At 53.1% G+C, this 17,884-nt stretch overlaps 9 protein-coding genes across 9 annotated transcripts; 7 read left to right on the forward strand and 2 right to left on the reverse strand.

Moving 5' to 3' along the window:
• Nucleotides 1-1,409: 1,409 nt before the first annotated feature.
• Nucleotides 1,410-1,796, forward strand: SCP_1002350 (hypothetical protein; the record flags this gene model as incomplete). Its single annotated transcript, XM_027762101.1, has 1 exon — nt 1,410-1,796. The coding sequence occupies one exon, from the start codon at nt 1,410-1,412 to the stop codon at nt 1,794-1,796; it is 387 nt and encodes a 128-aa protein (XP_027617902.1).
• A 1,361-nt stretch (nt 1,797-3,157) lies between these two features.
• Nucleotides 3,158-3,748, forward strand: SCP_1002360 (hypothetical protein; the record flags this gene model as incomplete). The annotated part of the gene is made up of 3 exons (XM_027762102.1): nt 3,158-3,232; nt 3,288-3,464; nt 3,518-3,748. The coding sequence occupies 3 exons, from the start codon at nt 3,158-3,160 to the stop codon at nt 3,746-3,748; spliced, it is 483 nt and encodes a 160-aa protein (XP_027617903.1).
• A 494-nt stretch (nt 3,749-4,242) lies between these two features.
• SCP_1002370 (hypothetical protein) lies at nt 4,243-4,692 on the forward strand (the record flags this gene model as incomplete). The annotated part of the gene is made up of 1 exon (XM_027762103.1): nt 4,243-4,692. The coding sequence occupies one exon, from the start codon at nt 4,243-4,245 to the stop codon at nt 4,690-4,692; it is 450 nt and encodes a 149-aa protein (XP_027617904.1).
• Nucleotides 4,693-6,570: 1,878 nt separating this feature from the next.
• SCP_1002380 (hypothetical protein) lies at nt 6,571-7,126 on the forward strand (the record flags this gene model as incomplete). The annotated part of the gene is made up of 4 exons (XM_027762104.1): nt 6,571-6,573; nt 6,626-6,700; nt 6,750-6,896; nt 6,947-7,126. The coding sequence occupies 4 exons, from the start codon at nt 6,571-6,573 to the stop codon at nt 7,124-7,126; spliced, it is 405 nt and encodes a 134-aa protein (XP_027617905.1).
• A 902-nt stretch (nt 7,127-8,028) lies between these two features.
• Nucleotides 8,029-8,533, forward strand: SCP_1002390 (hypothetical protein; the record flags this gene model as incomplete). The annotated part of the gene is made up of 2 exons (XM_027762105.1): nt 8,029-8,035; nt 8,094-8,533. The coding sequence occupies 2 exons, from the start codon at nt 8,029-8,031 to the stop codon at nt 8,531-8,533; spliced, it is 447 nt and encodes a 148-aa protein (XP_027617906.1).
• Nucleotides 8,534-9,750: 1,217 nt separating this feature from the next.
• Nucleotides 9,751-10,089, forward strand: SCP_1002400 (hypothetical protein; the record flags this gene model as incomplete). The annotated part of the gene is made up of 1 exon (XM_027762106.1): nt 9,751-10,089. The coding sequence occupies one exon, from the start codon at nt 9,751-9,753 to the stop codon at nt 10,087-10,089; it is 339 nt and encodes a 112-aa protein (XP_027617907.1).
• Nucleotides 10,090-10,543: 454 nt separating this feature from the next.
• Nucleotides 10,544-10,874, forward strand: SCP_1002410 (hypothetical protein; the record flags this gene model as incomplete). Its single annotated transcript, XM_027762107.1, has 3 exons — nt 10,544-10,647; nt 10,711-10,794; nt 10,847-10,874. The coding sequence occupies 3 exons, from the start codon at nt 10,544-10,546 to the stop codon at nt 10,872-10,874; spliced, it is 216 nt and encodes a 71-aa protein (XP_027617908.1).
• Nucleotides 10,875-11,448: 574 nt separating this feature from the next.
• On the reverse strand, nt 11,449-13,295 carry SCP_1002420 (Tuberculostearic acid methyltransferase UfaA1; the record flags this gene model as incomplete). Its single annotated transcript, XM_027762108.1, has 11 exons — nt 11,449-11,475; nt 11,526-11,706; nt 11,764-11,794; nt 11,852-11,982; nt 12,036-12,157; nt 12,213-12,398; nt 12,451-12,660; nt 12,715-12,750; nt 12,803-12,931; nt 12,989-13,047; nt 13,100-13,295. 11 exons carry the CDS (start codon nt 13,293-13,295, stop codon nt 11,449-11,451), a joined length of 1,308 nt encoding a protein of 435 aa, XP_027617909.1.
• Nucleotides 13,296-14,395: 1,100 nt separating this feature from the next.
• On the reverse strand, nt 14,396-15,619 carry SCP_1002430 (NAD P-binding protein; the record flags this gene model as incomplete). The annotated part of the gene is made up of 5 exons (XM_027762109.1): nt 14,396-14,814; nt 14,866-15,052; nt 15,103-15,219; nt 15,273-15,506; nt 15,560-15,619. 5 exons carry the CDS (start codon nt 15,617-15,619, stop codon nt 14,396-14,398), a joined length of 1,017 nt encoding a protein of 338 aa, XP_027617910.1.
• Between the last annotated feature and the right edge of the window lie 2,265 nt (nt 15,620-17,884).

Consider the following 17,884-nt stretch of genomic DNA (forward strand, 5'->3'; position numbering starts at 1 on the left):
CACTCGGGTTAGTGTCAGACTATTATTGTTGTGTGCTCGATATGAGCTTGTTCATGTAGAATAATACTGTACATAGTAACTCTACAATTTCATGAAGTGAGAAACTCACTGTGTGCAAAACTTGCACCACCGAAGCACCAGCCATGGTCTGAGGGGAGAAAATATATCAGTAAGGCTTTGTTCCGATGAACGTAGAGCAGACTTTATACTCACCGTCAAAATATTCCTCCGCTTGAGCATACTGACAGGCAAAGCTAGAACAGATAATGAACTGTGAGTAATCTCCATTGTGGTGCAAAGAACATAAGTGCAGAACTTACCATTAAGAACAAGTCCTCCGTGTGATGTAGTGCTAAGACATCTAAGTTGAGAGGGCCAAAAATGAGCAAAGGAGGAAAAGAGGTGAGAATGTTACTGGGGAGTTGTCACACTGCATCCCTGTATTTATACTGTAAAAATTCCATAGTCGTACGATGAATTTGTCAGCCACATCCGATATCTGTCACCAAGGTGACTGCATCACCATGTCTAGTGTCAAACCGTCCGACATAGAATTCTGACCTAGATCATGAGTACCTGCACAGTGACGCACCTCGGGTGTTTCAGATCTACCCCTGATATTCTTTCCCGAACTATGACAGTACCTTGCCGCTCACCGGTCAAGCTCATCCCGTTCACCTCTGAGTCTCCAAGCACAATAGTGGACAATATCTGAGTTGACCTAATTACCAGGCTGCCTTTGAGTGAACACCAAGCATATCAGAAATGAGAGAGAACCTTCGGCAACCATGAAGAGAAATGAGTATATGCCAAGGGACCAATTACTCGGGTCGGCGTGCATGCCCGTCAGATGTTCCACTCTTCTCATCGCTTCGCCCGCTGTCTCGCAACACTGTTACACAAAATTTTAGCCTGTGACAAATTCCAATGGAAGAAAAGATTGGTACCTCCGTGAGAGTGCACTTTGACTTGAAACAAACTTACCGCATTGGCAAACTCATTGATAGTGATGTCAACCGGTGTTCACTATGGAGAATTACTTCTGCCGGTTGTAAACTCCATGCTCATGCACCGCAGATGTCAAATTACTGTAACACCAATATGTTAGAGAACATACATACTTAGCACAGAGAGCATCCGCACTGCAAATCCATTGTCATGGACAGTCATTCCAAGACCCAGGAGGGTGCTCAGAGTGAGTGCATGGAATTTATAATTACCATCCGTACCTAATCAAATGCAGACTCGGAATATCCACGCTACAAGCAGTTAGTAGCCTCAGTGCGAAGTGATCTCCGATGTATCATCAACCAATCCCTTCGTGAGTGCACTGCACATGCTGCTACCAATCTGGCTCATTCACACACCTGCTCATCCCAGAGAACATCACCGGAATTCACGATATCAAAATGAAATGGACGACATACTGGCGGGACATCGTGCAGAAGCACCATGTCATTGTCGATGGCTGGCCTGAGAACATCATTCCCTTTGCAAACCTTAGCACGGCGAGCAGCAATCTGTCAAAGCTTGAGCTTCTGCTTATCCGCTGGATCCGAGGCTCAACACAGTTCCGGAAGCTTTCTGATGGTGAATTTGCAGAGATGGAGGAGTCGGAATGGTTCCGTGCTGCATGCAAAGCATGTGGTGTGCGCAAGTCGCGCTCGGACAAGGGAAAGCTGAGAGGACGTCAGCCGTACCCAGAAAGTCGCTCGAAACGGCTGCGGCACTATGCTATCAAGAGCGCGGAGTTTGTAGATTCGGAGGATGAGCAGGATGTGCCTGCTGAGTGTTGAGGTTGCATAGAAGCTGTAGTCACTTGAAGATAACTTTGACAGACTGTTGACAGAGTCGAGCACGGACTTGAACATAAGTTGCCAAATGTGGACAGGACGGGTGAGACACTATGCCGCACCAGGGCTCCGTTGGTTTGACTTGAACATTGTCTAACACTTCTATGTCTCACTTCATTCTTTGTCCAAGTTTGCAAACCTAGTCTGCATCCGTTCAGTGGAAGTATCATACGACTGCATGACATCACATCACCGAACCAACGTGCTTTGGATCTCAATCAGATCTCACAGTCAGATTATCGTGCGGGCACAAGGCGGCAAACTTTACGAAGAATTCTTGATGCGGTGGCTGTAGCGGGTTGCAATGCTGTGACATCTGATGTGAGTCTTGAATGCACACGTAAGATATATTTTTGTCGAAATTCAAGCCTTCTGAGAAACAAGGGGATGAGAGAGCATTCTCAACCATTTGCTCCCCAGAAGGACTGGATTCTCGACAACAAGAAGCCTTAACCAGTAAGTCCATAATTACTCTGCATGTTCTGAGCACAGAGAACGAGTGGCGAATGAGGCCTGAGGCCTGAGGAATTGCAAAGGTTTGCACAAGAGCCTGTGCAACAATCGGAGATGGATAGCCGAAGAATCTTCCTGGGAAGGGGAAGCATCAGCGCAGTTAATTTTTGTGTTTCAGAACATTCCCCTTATGTGAATCGGAGTCTAGCGCTGCCTGATATACTTGCTGATGGTCCACTTCAAGCTGCATCGCCGTCGCTCTCCCCCTCCACCTTACCACCAGATGGTAGCAACACTCCATGCCCATCCGCCTCAGAACCTCGTGGTCTGTCCAATTTCCACAGTAGCTATCGGAGTCGACAGATGGTGACCGTCATCCAACTCGGACGTCAGAAGGGAAGGAGCGATGGGGCAATCTGGGCAGCCTTTCGGCACTGTGTTGTCTCGTCAGGTATGCCAGAGTCACCGCTCACCACATATGCTTTCGAATATTGAGTACTGATTCCTTGCCAGTAGACCTCGCGAACGAACACAGCATCGCGCAGAAGAGTAAGGAAGAGATCGCGGGCGCTCATTTTGGCAGTCGACCTGCCCGATTCGGATGGCGGTGTCGAAGTCCAGTATACTCAACGCCCGCCTTTTCGTTGTCACGTCTGACTCTCGCGCGTTCTTCTGTGCTGTTCATTTCTGCTTCGACACTCTGTGCCCATCGCCTTTTGATCCTGAAAGAGGCCTTCTGCAATGCCAAGTTTCGAGTCTCTGCGCGGGAACGCGAGGAGAGCCCGATGCGTTGGACGGCTGGACGTGACAGCAGTCGCTCGAACGTCCGATCGCAATCGGAGTAGTAGAGGATGTTAGAGAAGGCCTTGGAATCGCGTTGGGAGCATTGCGTGGGCTTGACGCATGCGCGATGGGCCGCGATGTCTGTGAGTACAATTTTTCTAGTCTATTTCTTGGGTATGTCTGACGTTGGCATCCTAGGTTTACCTCTCTCCTGATTGTTTCACTCGGAAGATGCAAGATTCGAACGTTCCTCGACCTCACCCGCCGCGTTCGCAACTCAAGATGCGGCAGTCTTCGCGCGTCGGATATTTCTATCGCCCGTCATGCCATGCAGCCGCATGGAATCGTGACATGATCGTGTGCGGCGTCCTGATGGTGAGTGGATCGTCGTTCTGCGCTTCTGTCTTGGGCTAATGCGAGTACAACAGGACGTTCTCCGCCAAGGAGAACGTGCGGCTCTTAGCCGCAGCATTTTTTCCCCTGCTTCTCTGCGCGGTGCACCTGTCTATCCCGTGTATCGGCCTTGCAAGATTGGAGATTCGGATGCCTCGCGAGCGCGCGCTGGCCGCGTCCGCTGTAGTTATGGCCCGTCTGTCAAAATTCCTTCCCCTCGCGCTCTCGAACTCCTCCCCTCGCCAAGCGTTGCATGCGAAAATTAGCGGGAGTTGACTCCACACGACAGCCCCGTTCTCGCGCGTCCCCCTGTATGAGTGATATTGAGCCGTCGTCGGCGTGGGAGGATCGCGTGGTGGTGAGTAGATCGTCGTTCGGATCCATGCTTCTGTCTTGGGCTAACGCAAGTACGACAGGACGTTCTCCGCCAAAGAGAACAGTGTCCTTTTGACAGATGCATGTACCTCTGTCCCCGGCCTGTACGTCTCTATTCTATCCACCTGCCCTGCAAAATTGGAGATTCGGAGTCCCCGTGAGCACGCACACGCCGTGTCCGCAAGCAGGGTGACGTTCCTGTTGCACACGATGCTTCGCGGACCGATGGGATGGCGTTGCTCACGGACGAACGGAAATTGGTGCGCGGCGTTCCGATGGTGAGTGGATCCTCATTGAATGCTTTTATCTTTGCTAATACAAGTACAACAGGACGTTCTCCTACCAGGGGAACGGGCCGCTGTCAGCCGCAGTGTCCTTTTGACAGATGCCTGTACCACTGTGCCCAGCCTGCACGTCTCTATTCTACCCACCTGCCTTGCAAAATTGGAGCTTCGGACGCCCCGTGAGCACGCGCAGGCAGCGCCTATCAAATTTCCTTCCCCTCGCGTGTTCGATGCAGCTCACGCTCTCGAACTCCTTCCCTCGCCGAGCGTTGCGTGCGAAAATCAGCGATAGTTACCTCTGCACGACTGCCCCGTTCTCGCGCGTCCTCCATATGTGCCCCGAGCTTTCGTCGACATGGGAGGATCGTGTCGTCTCCCGGTGCGGTTCATCCTTCCCCGAGCGTCCCCCTCGCCAATTGCATATTTCGCCGTCCCGCGACCTTGGCTACGACGTGCGGCAGGCTGCGAACGCGGCGCGGTCGTGGCTACTCGACGTCGAACCCTCCGCACCGCCAGCTGCCTTTGCGTGGCCGTATATTTCTTCGACTTGATATTTCGACGTCCGGCGGCCTGAGGCACAGCGTGTGGGGCCTCATTTGTTTATTCCATACTCGCGGTGGCGATTGCTGGTCATCCATCTTTGCAGGTAGGCGTCAAGACCGGTGCGGCGTGGGTATCGATATTTTGCAGTCCGGGGGGTGGAGGTTGAGGACGCGGCGCAGCCGCGTTACTACAGCCTCGCTTGCTTTTTGTCATTTTGTGACCCTCCGCTGCGTGGCTCATGCTTGCAAGGCTTAACCAGTTCTCTCCCAGCCTCGTTCATCGTCTACCACCATCTCTTTGCCCTCGGACCGATCCCATGGAGGCCCTCGCACGCTCTGCTGTCGACGTTCGCCCGGTTCGCTAGGCCCGCACCTCCGACTCCATATTTCGCCGTCCGGCGACCTTGGATACGTCGTAGGGGCTGGCGTCGAGCGCGGCGCAGCCGCGCTGTGCGTGTGCGTTCTCGCAGCTGCGGGCACCCTCCATCGAACGCCGCTGGTCACCATCTCCTCTTTGCGCCCGTCGCTTTTCCGAGTCCGGATTTCGTCGTCTGGCGAGATGGGTGGCAGCGCGGCGTAGCCGCGCACCCATGTTCTCTCCTCACCCCCACGGTTAGGTCGCCGACGAACAAGGACGCCCTTTGTCGCTCCTCCCTTGCAGTGATACCGTGGACCTCTTCGCCCGTGTGTCCGACTGCATTTTTCGCCGTCCGGCGAGCTTGGGTAGGTCGTAGGCCTGGTGTCGAACGTGGTGCGGCGTGGTTGCTCTCGCAACTCCTCATGGAATGTTCCTCGTCGCCGTCTCTACCCCGCGCCCGTCCCTTTTGCGAGTCCAGCTTTCGTTGTCCGGTGAGGTGTGTTACGGGGCGGCGCAAGCCGTTTGGTTTGTCAGCTCGCCGCCGCGACCTACCTTTCCCCGCCATCCAGCTTCTTAGGTCGACGGTCAGCTTCGTCACCGCCATATTTCAACGTCCGGCGAGCGAGGTGAGGTCGCGCTCGAGTTCTCCTGTGTGCGGGCATTCTGTCCTGCATACCTTGGTGTCCCGAGTCTGCGACACAAGATTTTGCTGTGCGCTGAGCGACGGCGGAGCTGGGGGCTCTGTGTGATCCAAGGCGCCCGCCTGTTTCCTTCGGCGTGTTTTTTTGCCTTGGTGGTAGGTCGCCGCGCTTGATCACTGCGCGCGAGGTGTTATCTCATGCATGTCTTGTCTACGGTGTGGATGTGGTAGTTGTTCGTCCGGCAAGTGTGCACCGTCGTGCGCGGTCGCGGTCTGCACTTTCTGCCCGTCTGCGCAGCCTCCGTGTTTCGACGTTGGAAGCCTCTGCTCACTGCCGACTTCCTTCCTCCTGTCGTCATTAAGGGCTATGCCGCGCGCATTCGACTGGGTATTTTACCGTCCGATGAGTGTGGGTATGGTGTAGTGCGGGAGGGGTGTGCTCCCGTGTGCCCTTGGATCTGCGGGCTCGGCAGGATGTTGATCGCCAGATCGACTGTGTGCAGTCGCGTCGCGCGCACTTGCTTCAAGATCATCGCCTGGTCATCCGGCGAGTGGGGATGCAGCCGGGGCTCTGAATTCTCGAGAAACAGCATGCATACATCCGCCACCACCATGGAAGCATGAGGTGGACACTGCGGGGGACATCTGAAGAAGGGCGGGGGTTGACGATGGTGGGTGCACGTGGGGAATGTGCGTGGGGTGATGGCGGGCGGTAGTAATTACAGGCTGTATGCTAGTAGTAACTAAATTCTCTACGGTTCTCTATTCCTGAAACTGTGGCCTTTCTCTCAAATAAATCTCTGGTCCTCTTCTCTCCCTCCGATCTGCTCCTCCATCCACCTCCCGATCGAGCGCCCGTGCTTCCTCCATGACGCGCCTCCCACCCACGATGGTGCATGTCCCCGCCGCGCCCGCCTGGCCCATGCGCTGACCTGTCCGCCCAGTCTGCGTCGTCGAACCCGGAACGCGACGAGCACGTCCGGACCCTCCGCCAGGCGCTCTACTCCATCATCGCCCCCGTGCGTAGCCAGAACCCTCGCGCTTCCCGCGTCTGACATCCCGTGACAGAAACGGCCGTACTACCACCGCTCCTCGTCCTCCGCCTCCGGCACCGTCTCCCCCACGCCCACCCCCGTCTCCGGCGCCCACACCGACCACCCCGCCACGCACCATCACCAGCAGTACCACCACTCCAACGCGGGTTCCCCCGTCCCCGTGAGCATCCCCGCTCTCCGTGACCCTTGCGTCTGACACTTGTGCGGTAGAACGCCCACACCGACACGCCCCCGCTCCAGCACTCCCCGCTCGCACCCGCCCCGCCCGTGTCCCCCGGCACCGTCGCCGTGCCCATCCCCCACGACGCGCCCCACACACGCCCGGACTTCATCGGCACCCTCCAGAGCAAAAGCGCCTGGGACGCACTCATACACGGCTCCTGGGTCTGACACACTCCATACCTTGCGTGCGACGCCGTTCTTCCTACTTGCTTATGTTGTACCGGATTCTTCCTTGTCTCTCTAGATGCGTTGTATCTTAGCATTTGTACGTTCTATGTAGGTTTATTGTATACTTTATATCGAAGGAGTACCAGTGCACTACGCGTGGCGCCGACAAGGTGCCCTGGCTGAATGGGTCTGCGCACACGGTTCGAATGTGTGCACGAGATTCGTAGCCGTATCATAGTACCTCATTGTTCCCTCCGCATCGTCCCTCCCTCCGAACACACTGACTCGGATTCCCGTGCTGTCATCAGCGTGGGACGCCATTATCCACGGCTCCTGGGTCTGACACACACGTATGATACCTAGGGTGCGAGCACAGGGACGCTGCTCATATTGTCTCTTGACACACGAGTTGTTCTCTCTACCGCTTTTCTGTGTTTCACGAGATGCGTTTGTACCCTAGGATTTGTACACTCCATGTAGGTTTATTGTATGTATAACGCTCGTACCTCGTCGGAAGACGGACGTCGACGTTCGCGGGCGTCAGTAGCCATAGGTCTTTTCCAGAGGGAAGCTTCGAATCTGCAGATATCGTCCTTCTTGATGCTTATTTACCGCCGCGACCGGTCTCTTGCAAGGCGCATTTGCCCATCGATCGCTGGATTGCACGTCTGACGGATTTCGCTCACCTAACAAATGCCTGCGCGTTCCATTTCCCGTTGTACACCGCAGCTCTCGATGGATCGCCGTGAGGGTATAGCTTTCAGACGGCGCCAGGAGCGAACAGCAGGAAGGTGCTCGCTTTAAATGTCGGGTCACACCCAATTCGCTGGCACCGCATACAACGCGCGGTGTCTGCATCTACATACACTGCATCTAACAGTCCTTACTGAACACAAATCACCATGCCTGGTACGTTTCCCAGTGAGAGGTGCATATCCCGCCTTACAACACCTGACACCACATTTAGGTCTCCCGGAGCGCAGACCCAACGATAACAGACGCCAATACTATGGGTTCCTTCTCCCAACTGCAGACAATTTTTTCTTCCACTACTGTGAAATCAAGTCGGTTCCCCTTACCAGGGAAGACGGCGTGAGACTTGATCCTTTTTGGATGGGCTGGAAGTCATTCAAGAAGGCTGTAGGGTGTTTGACCCTCCCTCAGAATGTCATTTTGGGAGAAGATGACACCAAGGAGACAGAATTCGATGGAGAAGCGTACTGTCTTGCCCTCGCGTCCGATCCGAAGCTCAGTTACCTGAAGAAGTCGAATCCGACGGAGGAACAGATACGTGCTATCATCAAAGAGCTGAACGAGTGTGGCGTGGCAGTCACTAGGTCGGACCTTCTGTGGTATCGGGGTGGGATATACGAGGACATATTGTGGATGCCTGATCCCGTAGAATAGGATTTCTTTTTGTGAGTCGTCATTGTGGGTGCTCCTACCATCAGTCCTGATTACTCTGACTGCCTTCATTCTCGAGAGATGCAATGTTAGGAAGGTGATGATATCAAGGTGGAGCAGTCTGGGTTTAGTGTGATGTTCAATTACTGTTTTCTGTGCTTGTCGCGGGCGTTGAACCTTACGTGTGCAGGATCATAAACCAAGCAGACATCGGATATCGGGCGTCGAACTCAGTACCATGAGCAGAGTCTGAGGTGGTTCGTGTGATGCTCACAGGGAAAACTGACCAAACGATCGCCCTGGCGCTCCCGCGGCAACTGGTTCCGTCATGAAGATGCAAAAGTCCAAGTCAGTGTAGGTGAGGTGTACAATATGCTGGTCGTTAACGTCCAAGTGCGCGTCGGAAGAGTGCACTTGAGTGGTTCTGCGTCGGAAGTTGCTGATACTGCGATTGATTTTGAGCGCACCAGTAATCAAGTCACACGTGTGCGAGCAGTGGACGACTGACTTGATGCGCATGGTTCAGTGCCGGAAGCCGACGCCGCGGGCAGCCTGCACGCGGTGGGACAACGAGCAAGCGAAGGTGAGCAGATGAACTCTGCGTAACTTCTCTCTAGGCGAAGCCCCCTAAGCGTCATTGGTTTGTTAAATGCAGAGATTCAACGGGCATTGGCCACACACATCTTCAGTCTCGCCGCAGCAACCGTATCATTATGACGTATCTGCCTGGAATGAAAAGATGGCGGGGAAGCACGCAGAGTGCTCTGTACGACATCGTTCCCCGGTAGCTGCTTCCCTCAGGCTTGCGCGATCTCCTCCCCAGTTAGTTGGCAATCGCAGCGACACTTCAAGTCAATACCAGTACGAACGCTCCTCTCCATTGCCTCCTCATACCGTGGGGCCATCGTCCATCCAAATGCGTCCTTGGGCACCCTGCGCCATTCACTGACACGTGCCCATCATTTTCCGCCCACCAGCTGCCCTTTCCCCCAGTCCGGAGGGTATCGCGGTCTCTCCATGCTGGCATCACCAGAGGACTGCGCTGGCGCCATGTCTATGGGATGGCATGGTGTGCGCGTCGATCGGCCGGAATGCGTTTCCGCTGTTGCTGTCGTGCTTATGCCGATAGCCAGCGCCGCGTCTCATGGGCCTTGGCCTGTGCAGAACGAGCGCGAGCGCGGGAGGAGTGTTTCTCACAACGCCTTTTGGGCTCCCCGGAAATGAAAGTTTTTGCCGATCCGGCCTTCTGGTCCAAAACCGTGTGGTGTCGGGGTGTAGTGGAGCAGCTCGAGCACCGATACCTACAGCAGGAGAACGCCCGGAGGGCGCGGACAATGCGCAAATACGATCATGCTTTTGTATGTGTCGCATCTACGCCGACGACGGTAATTCCTCCTGGCATGGATGGCGAACAACTGGCGAATGCAGTATCTCATCTGGCGGACTACAACCAGCTTCCGGGAGAGCGACAGCCTGCATCCATTCCTCTCTCCGTTATCGCCTGCATCCCGCCGAGCACATACTGCTACAATGTTGTCCTGAACCATTCCGGCGCTTGATACGAGCGTCTTAGGCTACACTGTGCGGCGGGCTGCGCATCGTATGTACCTCCGCTGCACTTTGTCCTGTGAGTTTTGCACACCTGCTATGCTAGGGTGCATTCTGACTCTGACTTTGTGGCTCATCGGGCTCCCTACCTCCAGTTTTCTTTGGTCTCCAAATACCGAAAGCGGCATGATCGATATGACGCGAGCTGACCTCCACAGTGCAGCCTAGACGCACGCTGTGCTCTCTGACCATGTCAACACCGCTGCGCGGTTCCCTGCCCGGAGCCGTATCCTGGGCGCCTTGCAGCGTCGTGTGGGATGCCATGCTGATCTCTGCTGTCTGCGGGTTTATACGTCATGTGTCGTTGAGTGAACTGCGTGCGTGGATGTGGTGTCGGCCACTCAATGGCACGGCGGTCGTTTCGTGTGCCTTGCTTACGGGAGAGGCCTCGAAGATCGTGGGCACATGCACTTCTCTCCTGCAGTGCTGTTTGTGCTTCGCACCGGAAACATGGTCCCGGTCTCGATCTCCTGTCCGACATTGCGAGAAGCATTTCGAGTCTGTTATTTGTGGGTGCACGTAGCGCGAGTGTCAGATTGCTGTCGTTTTTGCTTGATTCTGGAACTTGCAAGGCTCTTGGTTCAGCCCTTTTACAGTAGTCGCATCCTCCTACGTACTTTGCCTCTCAAATTTGTGGTTCCTCCTGGTCAACCCGGGTAAGACTCTGAGCTCGCGATCAATATGACTGAGCTTATCCGTTCGTCATAGTTTTTTCATCGATGTCACTGTAAGATGATCTTCGAATTTGCAGCTGCCATCGAGTAAGCATCTCGCATATTCGCATTTCGTGCATAGTTGGGGAAAAGGCGTGAAGCTTAATCTACCTCCGTACACATACATGCGTCTAAGTTTGATCGCAACTGCAATAACGCTATAACGGTGCTCCACCGGTGACCTATGAATATTTGCTGTATCAGACGCATAGAAGCCAGACTCGGAGGCAGAAGGACAGATATATTGGGAGTTTAAATGTTCACCGTTAACTGAGCGGCCAGACACGGATATCTCAAGGAACGAAGGCCCAAGCAGAATGTCAGTTGTTGAATCCTATCAGCTTCTACAGCTGCGGTCCTGGGCAGCATCGCACGCCGCGGCAAACACTTATATTCTTAGGTAGAAAATGAATTCGAACTTTCCTCGAGCTTGCAAGTCTATGATAAGTATTGTGACAAAATTTATTCTATATGTATTTGAAGACTCAAATTTGAGCAGAGAACCGAAACAAGAAAGAATATCTATATCTGTATATCACTGGGGTGCATGTGGAGGACATGGAACCGCGGACTTTGCAGGAGCGAATGTCCAACAATTCAGTCACACTGTTCAGCAACGTATTCCTTGTGAGAGCTGTCAGCTTTCGAAGAGCCGAAAGGAACGGGCGACGAACAGGTCTAGCGAAGGCCCAGAAATTGAGCGCGGTATACCCTCTAGCAAAGCCCGCCGCGGCGTATTCAAACATATAGATCCACTTGCGGCGAAAAGCTTCCAGGTTTCGCGGATCAACGAGCTCCGGATGTTGCACAACGAGGCTACTAATAACTTTATCTCGGAAGTTCCTCTCAAATCGTCTTCAGGGGGGGAGGGGTTAGCGATACAATAGGTTAGGACTGGTTGAGAGCAATCACCTCTCCCATTCGCGCAGGGTACGAGGATAATCTTCAATTCGAAAAAAGTATGTCAGGGCATCATCCAGGCTCTAGATGTTACACTTACGCTGCGCATGATTTTCAACACTATCCAACACGAGCCGCCCTTCCACGGACTCTTGAGCCGCCACAGCGAAGTAGGTAGCATTGGGGAGAAACGAGTTTGGCCAGTGATAGTGGCGCGCAAAATCATCGGCTCTGTAAGATGCTGATAATAGAAGCACTAGACAAAATTCAGGAGCTCAACTTACTGAAACTCTGAGTAACGGAACTCCGGCTGAGCGGTGGCAGTGATGACGGCAGCTCCCTTGTCAGGCTTCAGCGCCCAGTCGATGACTTTGAAGAATGTCGGATGCTCCTTCAGTCCAACGGCCTGCCGTACCATGCTCTAAGCCGAATGCATAGGGGTAGTTCAGAAGTCCACACACCTCGACCATCTCGCAACTGACAAAACAGTCGAATGCTCCTTCGAATGCCGCAGGGAGCTTACGGTAGTCAAGTAGGTGAACGCGCACGCGCTCGCTTACACCGGCGGCGGCGGCATGTTCCTCGGCCATGGATTTCTGTGGGACTGACAACGTGACTGTATCAACAGTGCATCCAAGACGCGCTGCCTGCGTCGTAGAGATGAGCGAGTCTCTTTCACTTGTACTGACGTTAGCATACCTCGATAGCCATCCCTCCCCACCCAGTACCAATTTCTAGAAGCCGAGTCCCAGGAGCAGCGCGAACCTTGCGCAGGACATGGTGTATCTTCCGAATTTGGGCTTTGTGGAGGTCATCTTCATTCCATTCGGAAGTGAGGTCCCCCCGGACTCCGTGCTCTTCGTCACCAAAGAGTGCGCAGGAATACATCATCTCCTCACTCAAGAAGCACTGTTAAGTAATCAGCAGATGTTATGTGATCACAACAAGTATAGGGGAGTTCACCTGGAAAAATTCGTTGCTGGTATCATAAGCGACAGCCTAATAGAAAGTTAAGGGCACGAGACACAAGATATATAAAGTAGACTCTGACCACATTCTGAAGGGCCATGACTAGGTTTTGCCGTCCTAGAGCTCTGATCGCAATGGAAGACATGAAGGCGATGATATTACTGAATACGGTCGACAATCCAGAGAGCGTGTGGCGGTTGTCTAACCATAACTTGAATACGAGCATCGTCAACCGCTGTACAAGAGAGATGACATTGGCTGTGCGTACATCAAAGAGTCCTTTGAGACTGGAGATGTCAAAGTCACCATTAATGTAAGCTTCGGACACTAACAAATACGTCACGAGGGAACTTTCAACAATATGCCAAATAGCACTCACGACCCATGTCGAGCGAGAGGACGATACGAGCCCACATGTCGTCGTTTTTAACGACCAGGATCACAGGGTCACGGTTGGGTAGAAGGGAACCAAAAATAAAATTCCCTCTCGAGTCTTCAATATGGAGCTGCCCGTGTACAAGGCCTTCGTCCAAAATGCCTATGACATACGAGCGTGCTAAGAATTGCAGTGGCATATCAATGGAGGCAAAGCTCGAGTTGTTCGCGGAGTACCCACCATATTGCGCAAAAAATTTCCAAAGGGAACCATTGCGTACAAAAGAAAGTCCTCGAGCTACAAGAGTGGGTGGGTGAATGGTCATTCTGGATCAACTCTTGAACATACGTTATCTTGTGCGGACGGGGCTTATAACTTGTTGGGATTGAATCCTACTGGTTGAATTGGATATTTTATCGTTGACAAAGTTCAGTCCTGAAGGCCTGAACCTTGGTTTGAACTTTGAATGTTTGAATGCCCAGTCCACTCCAGCACTGTAGAGGGAGGTTCAGTCCAGCCTTTAAACGTTCACGCCCCGAAGGCCTGACCTCAATAGCCTTAACGCGTTTAGATTTGTCCGAACTGAGAACCAAAAGGCTTACTTGTATCGGGGGTTCAGTGGTTCTTGAAGCCGAAACCTGAGAACGTCCCATTTACTGGAAGAGAAGTACCAGATACATCTGTGTCGGGACGAGTGGAAGGAACAATGGATATTTTGAAGCCAGATTTGACCCCGCAGGCGCAATATTGTTCCGGCATATGCTGCAACATGTCCGATGCGGATGCGGGTAGAAGTGACCCCCAAATCTGGCCACCGTCGGTGTCGCAATTCCACGTACCGTCATTAGCATGTGCTAAGTTTGCCTTTTACATGGGCTGTGCCTCGCCTCTCGCGGTAAAACAGGCAAAATCCTGGCACTCCACCCGATCCACTGTGCGGACATAGTTGGACCGTCGCCAGCCATGTCCGATCTGGTAGTGCGGACATTTTTGGACGGCCGGGGACAACCTCCAAGCACCCTCTCCAAGTAAGTGAATGCCCATATCCTTAACATGCATTACGCGTTCTCACCGGGATCCTGCAAACACACCAATTTCATTTTCTTCACCAGCGTCTTCCCCCTTCGAAACGTTCAGTCTCTCTCACTTATTAAGGCGCTATCGATCCCGGATTACGCTTGGTCTGCAGAAAATGGTACCTTTCACGTGTCTTCAGTTTGAACGGGAATCAAGTATACAAGACGTATTTGCCAAATCCACGTAGCACGGGATATAGTTTGACAACCTTCACCATAGATGCTACGCCCGCCCCGCCTTTACCTCCTCCGCAAAGCTCTCCACCACCGCCCGCATCCCCCCTTGATCCCCGGTGAATCCCAGCCCAAGCGCATACGTATTGTCGAAGCGCGCCGGCCACGAGCTCACGACACGGCGATTGACAGGGTCGTCCTTGAAGTTGACGCGTGCGAGAGCCTCCTTCCCACCGACTGCATCGAGCGCGGCGAGCATCTCGCGGACGGTCGCGGTGAACCCGGGCGCGCACACGACGCGCGTATGCGGGAGAAACGCAGCGACGGGGACGTGCTTCGCACGCACGAGATTGCGGATCGTCGTCGTCGGGCTCGCGAGCCACGCCGCGAGCTCGAGCGCGGGTGAGTCCAGGCTGTCGCCGATGGGGCAGACAGACGGCTTGCCGTGCAGCGGCTCGCGGATGATGCCTGTGCACGCGATGGGAATGAGATCGAGAGATCGAGAGAGTAAACACGCACCGGAGAGGAAGGATGATGTGGCGGCGGAGGGCGCACCGGGGCGGACGACGATCGTTGGGAGGCGGAGGATGCGCCCATCGATATACCCGCGCCGTGTGTACTCGTTGATGAGCAGCTCTGATATCAGCTTGCCAGTGCCGTACGCGCTCTCGGGCGTCGCAATCGTGGTGGGTGTCACCACGTCAGGCTGTCAGGTCAAATGGGTGCATGCACTTGGATCACCTACATTGCGCTCACCAAAGTACCACCGTATACCGCGAGTGATGACGTGAAGATGAATTTGATCGGACGGCCTACGGCGGCGCCGCAATGGCGCGCTGCATCCAGCACAGATCGTATGGACTCGACGTTGACCTAAACCTTCCCTAAGTGAACAGTTCGGTAAATAGGTACCGAAGGAAATGCACCTGTAGCCCGAGGTCAAAGTTGTCCTCTGACCCACGGGACATGATCCCGTGGAGACAATACACCGTGTCGGGCACCCCGTATGCTGTTTGGAACAACGCGGTGACCTGGCTCGGATCCGTCAAGTCTGTTTTGAGCACGATCGCGTTTGCGGACGGCGCATTGGGCTCGACAACATCGGCGAGGATCAGACGCACGTCGGGCGTTTTTGGATCTTCCGTCAGCGCCCTTGATACCTATGCAACGTTCACGTTAGATGCCGGTACGCAGGGGGGCGAGGCTGGCATACCAAGCTGCCCAACCAGCCTGCCGCACCAGTTACGAGGACGACGTTCTCTGATTGCGCCATGGTGTATGTCGAGATGACAGAGACGGAATGGCACCTCAAAATCGTCCCCCTTGTTTATCTGTGACTTACGAGGTTATCGGCCAGTGGATCAGGGTCTACGGTCGACTGCACGTACCTGTCCAGCGTCAACAGTTATGTCACGGCGTCTCCCATGCTTCGCACTCAAGTTTCCACCTTCCGGTAGGAGTCCGAGGTTATTTCCCGAAGTTAGTGCCAGAGCGGACCGCAGAGATGGGGCATGGGAACTCACCAATATTTAGATCGCACTCAGTATAAAATGTATTGTAGTTCGCAAACGTGGTGGCGGCGATAAAAGTCAGGAGGGAAGTCATTGGGAAGACGACCCGGGCCGCAACTCCACCGGAGGTTTCAGCCAAAAGCTTCCGCCGACGATTGTGAGGCTAAAACCCAAGATACTGTACCACTCCGGCGGAAATTTGCCTTTTTGGAATTTTCGAAAAGGCATGTAAGAAAAATTCTGGTCATGTTCCTGGTCTCTACTCAGCTGTAAAATTTTTAATTAAAGAATAAATTAACCCATGTATCTACTAAGATATGCCTCATTCATACACGACTACTACCACGTGGCCGGTGTTGTCGATTCTCCTCACACCTCGATGCTCTGAAGAATCAGTTCCCGCACAATTTTAGCTGTGGCGAATACCATAATTTCTGCCGGAGCCGATTTTCTTTAATTAACGTTGTTGTCGAAGAGAATGCAAATCAGTTGCCACGCGGAGTGGTCGCGTATGAATGAGGCATATCTTATATAGGTGAGGTATTTGGACAAAAATGACCACTTAGAGAGAGATCGAGTGGTGCGCTAACTATCAAACGGTAACATGCCGCAGGCGAGCCGAAGAGAAATATTGGGTTATTCCCACGACTTTGATTACATTTGGCACTCTAACTATAGGTGTACTATGCCAGACCGCTCAGTCGGCGCACCCCCCTAATCGGCACTTTCAGGGTTTCCACCAATCAGAGAGCACTGTTGGGCTTGGATGTGGGCGCCTGGTCTCGCGTAATGCATATTTCTTGCCTATATATGGTGCGCCGAGTAGGGAGGTGCGCCGACTGAGCGGTCTGGCATAGTAGTGCTACTAGGTCCTAACTGAGTTTGAATTGACTTACTGCATTTGGGCCGGGAGACTTACTCGTTTTGGTGCAGAACTTGCTGACTAATTCTTGTACCGCCCATACTGTAGCGAAATGACCTTAGGTTCACGGGGTGTGACCCATGACATGCTGGCTTGACTTAGTTCACAGTTCACAAGTCAGTGTGACATGGGACACTAGTTCAGTTCACTGGCGCTGCAGGCGCCCGTGGAGGTTGGAAGTCGGATTTCCCTCAAGCTTGATGGCTCATTATACAACCAGACTGTATGGTAGTACAAGCTACAGTGATTCTGAGCATGCAATATATTGCATGTAAAGCCTCACACATTCGGGTCAGCCGTCACTCACGCTACAGATAAGTGCCCGCAAACGAATATTTAGCGCTTGTGACCATTCTGTTGGACCGGTTCATAATTACCTGTGACCCGTGACAAGCGCCCAAATAGGTTCAGTTCACAAGGGCTGTGACCCGTGACTGAACCTAAGGTCGTTTCGCTACAGTATCTTCAGCCAGGGTACAAACATGGTACTCAAAATGCTGCACTCCCTTGGTAGTTGGCAGTTTCCTGTTTATGTAGAAACACTGTACATGCTGCCTGAATATATTTACTGTGATCTCTGCATTTGAGACATTGATTGACTTTCCCCAGCACACAAGGTGTTTTAGTTCTATGTATCTATATTTACCAGCTTGTATATTGTGTCAGCATGCTCTATTGCATACATCAGGAAAACCCCACTTTTCCTTAAAAGGACACTTAAATAACTTAAATGGACTTATGGTCCTTATTTAAGGATATAAGGACAAAAAGGGCCTAAGGCATATTCCCTGAGTGTCTGAAATTCGACTTATTTGAACACTTACTAACTTAGGCCCTGTTCGGGATCCCGATAATCATTATAGAGCCACTCTAGCAATGTCCCAAAACAGCGCAGAGATTATCGCACACCTGTCATGTGATGAAAAGACCGTTGGCCCAGAGCCTCTAACCCTAGCTTAGGTGCCTGAGCCTCAACCGAGCCCTGACCGACATCTTCATTGGGAAGGGGCGTGATTTGCCGAGCAACCGATTGGCTAATTCCACATCAGTCTCGGTCTGTCGTGACCAGTCTCGACTTTAACACGTGAGCAGCAAATCCCCGGCA

The sequence above is a fragment of the Sparassis crispa genome (assembly GCF_003851025.1).
Source record: "Sparassis crispa DNA, contig_000009F, whole genome shotgun sequence".
Lineage (NCBI taxonomy): Eukaryota > Fungi > Basidiomycota > Agaricomycetes > Polyporales > Sparassidaceae > Sparassis > Sparassis crispa.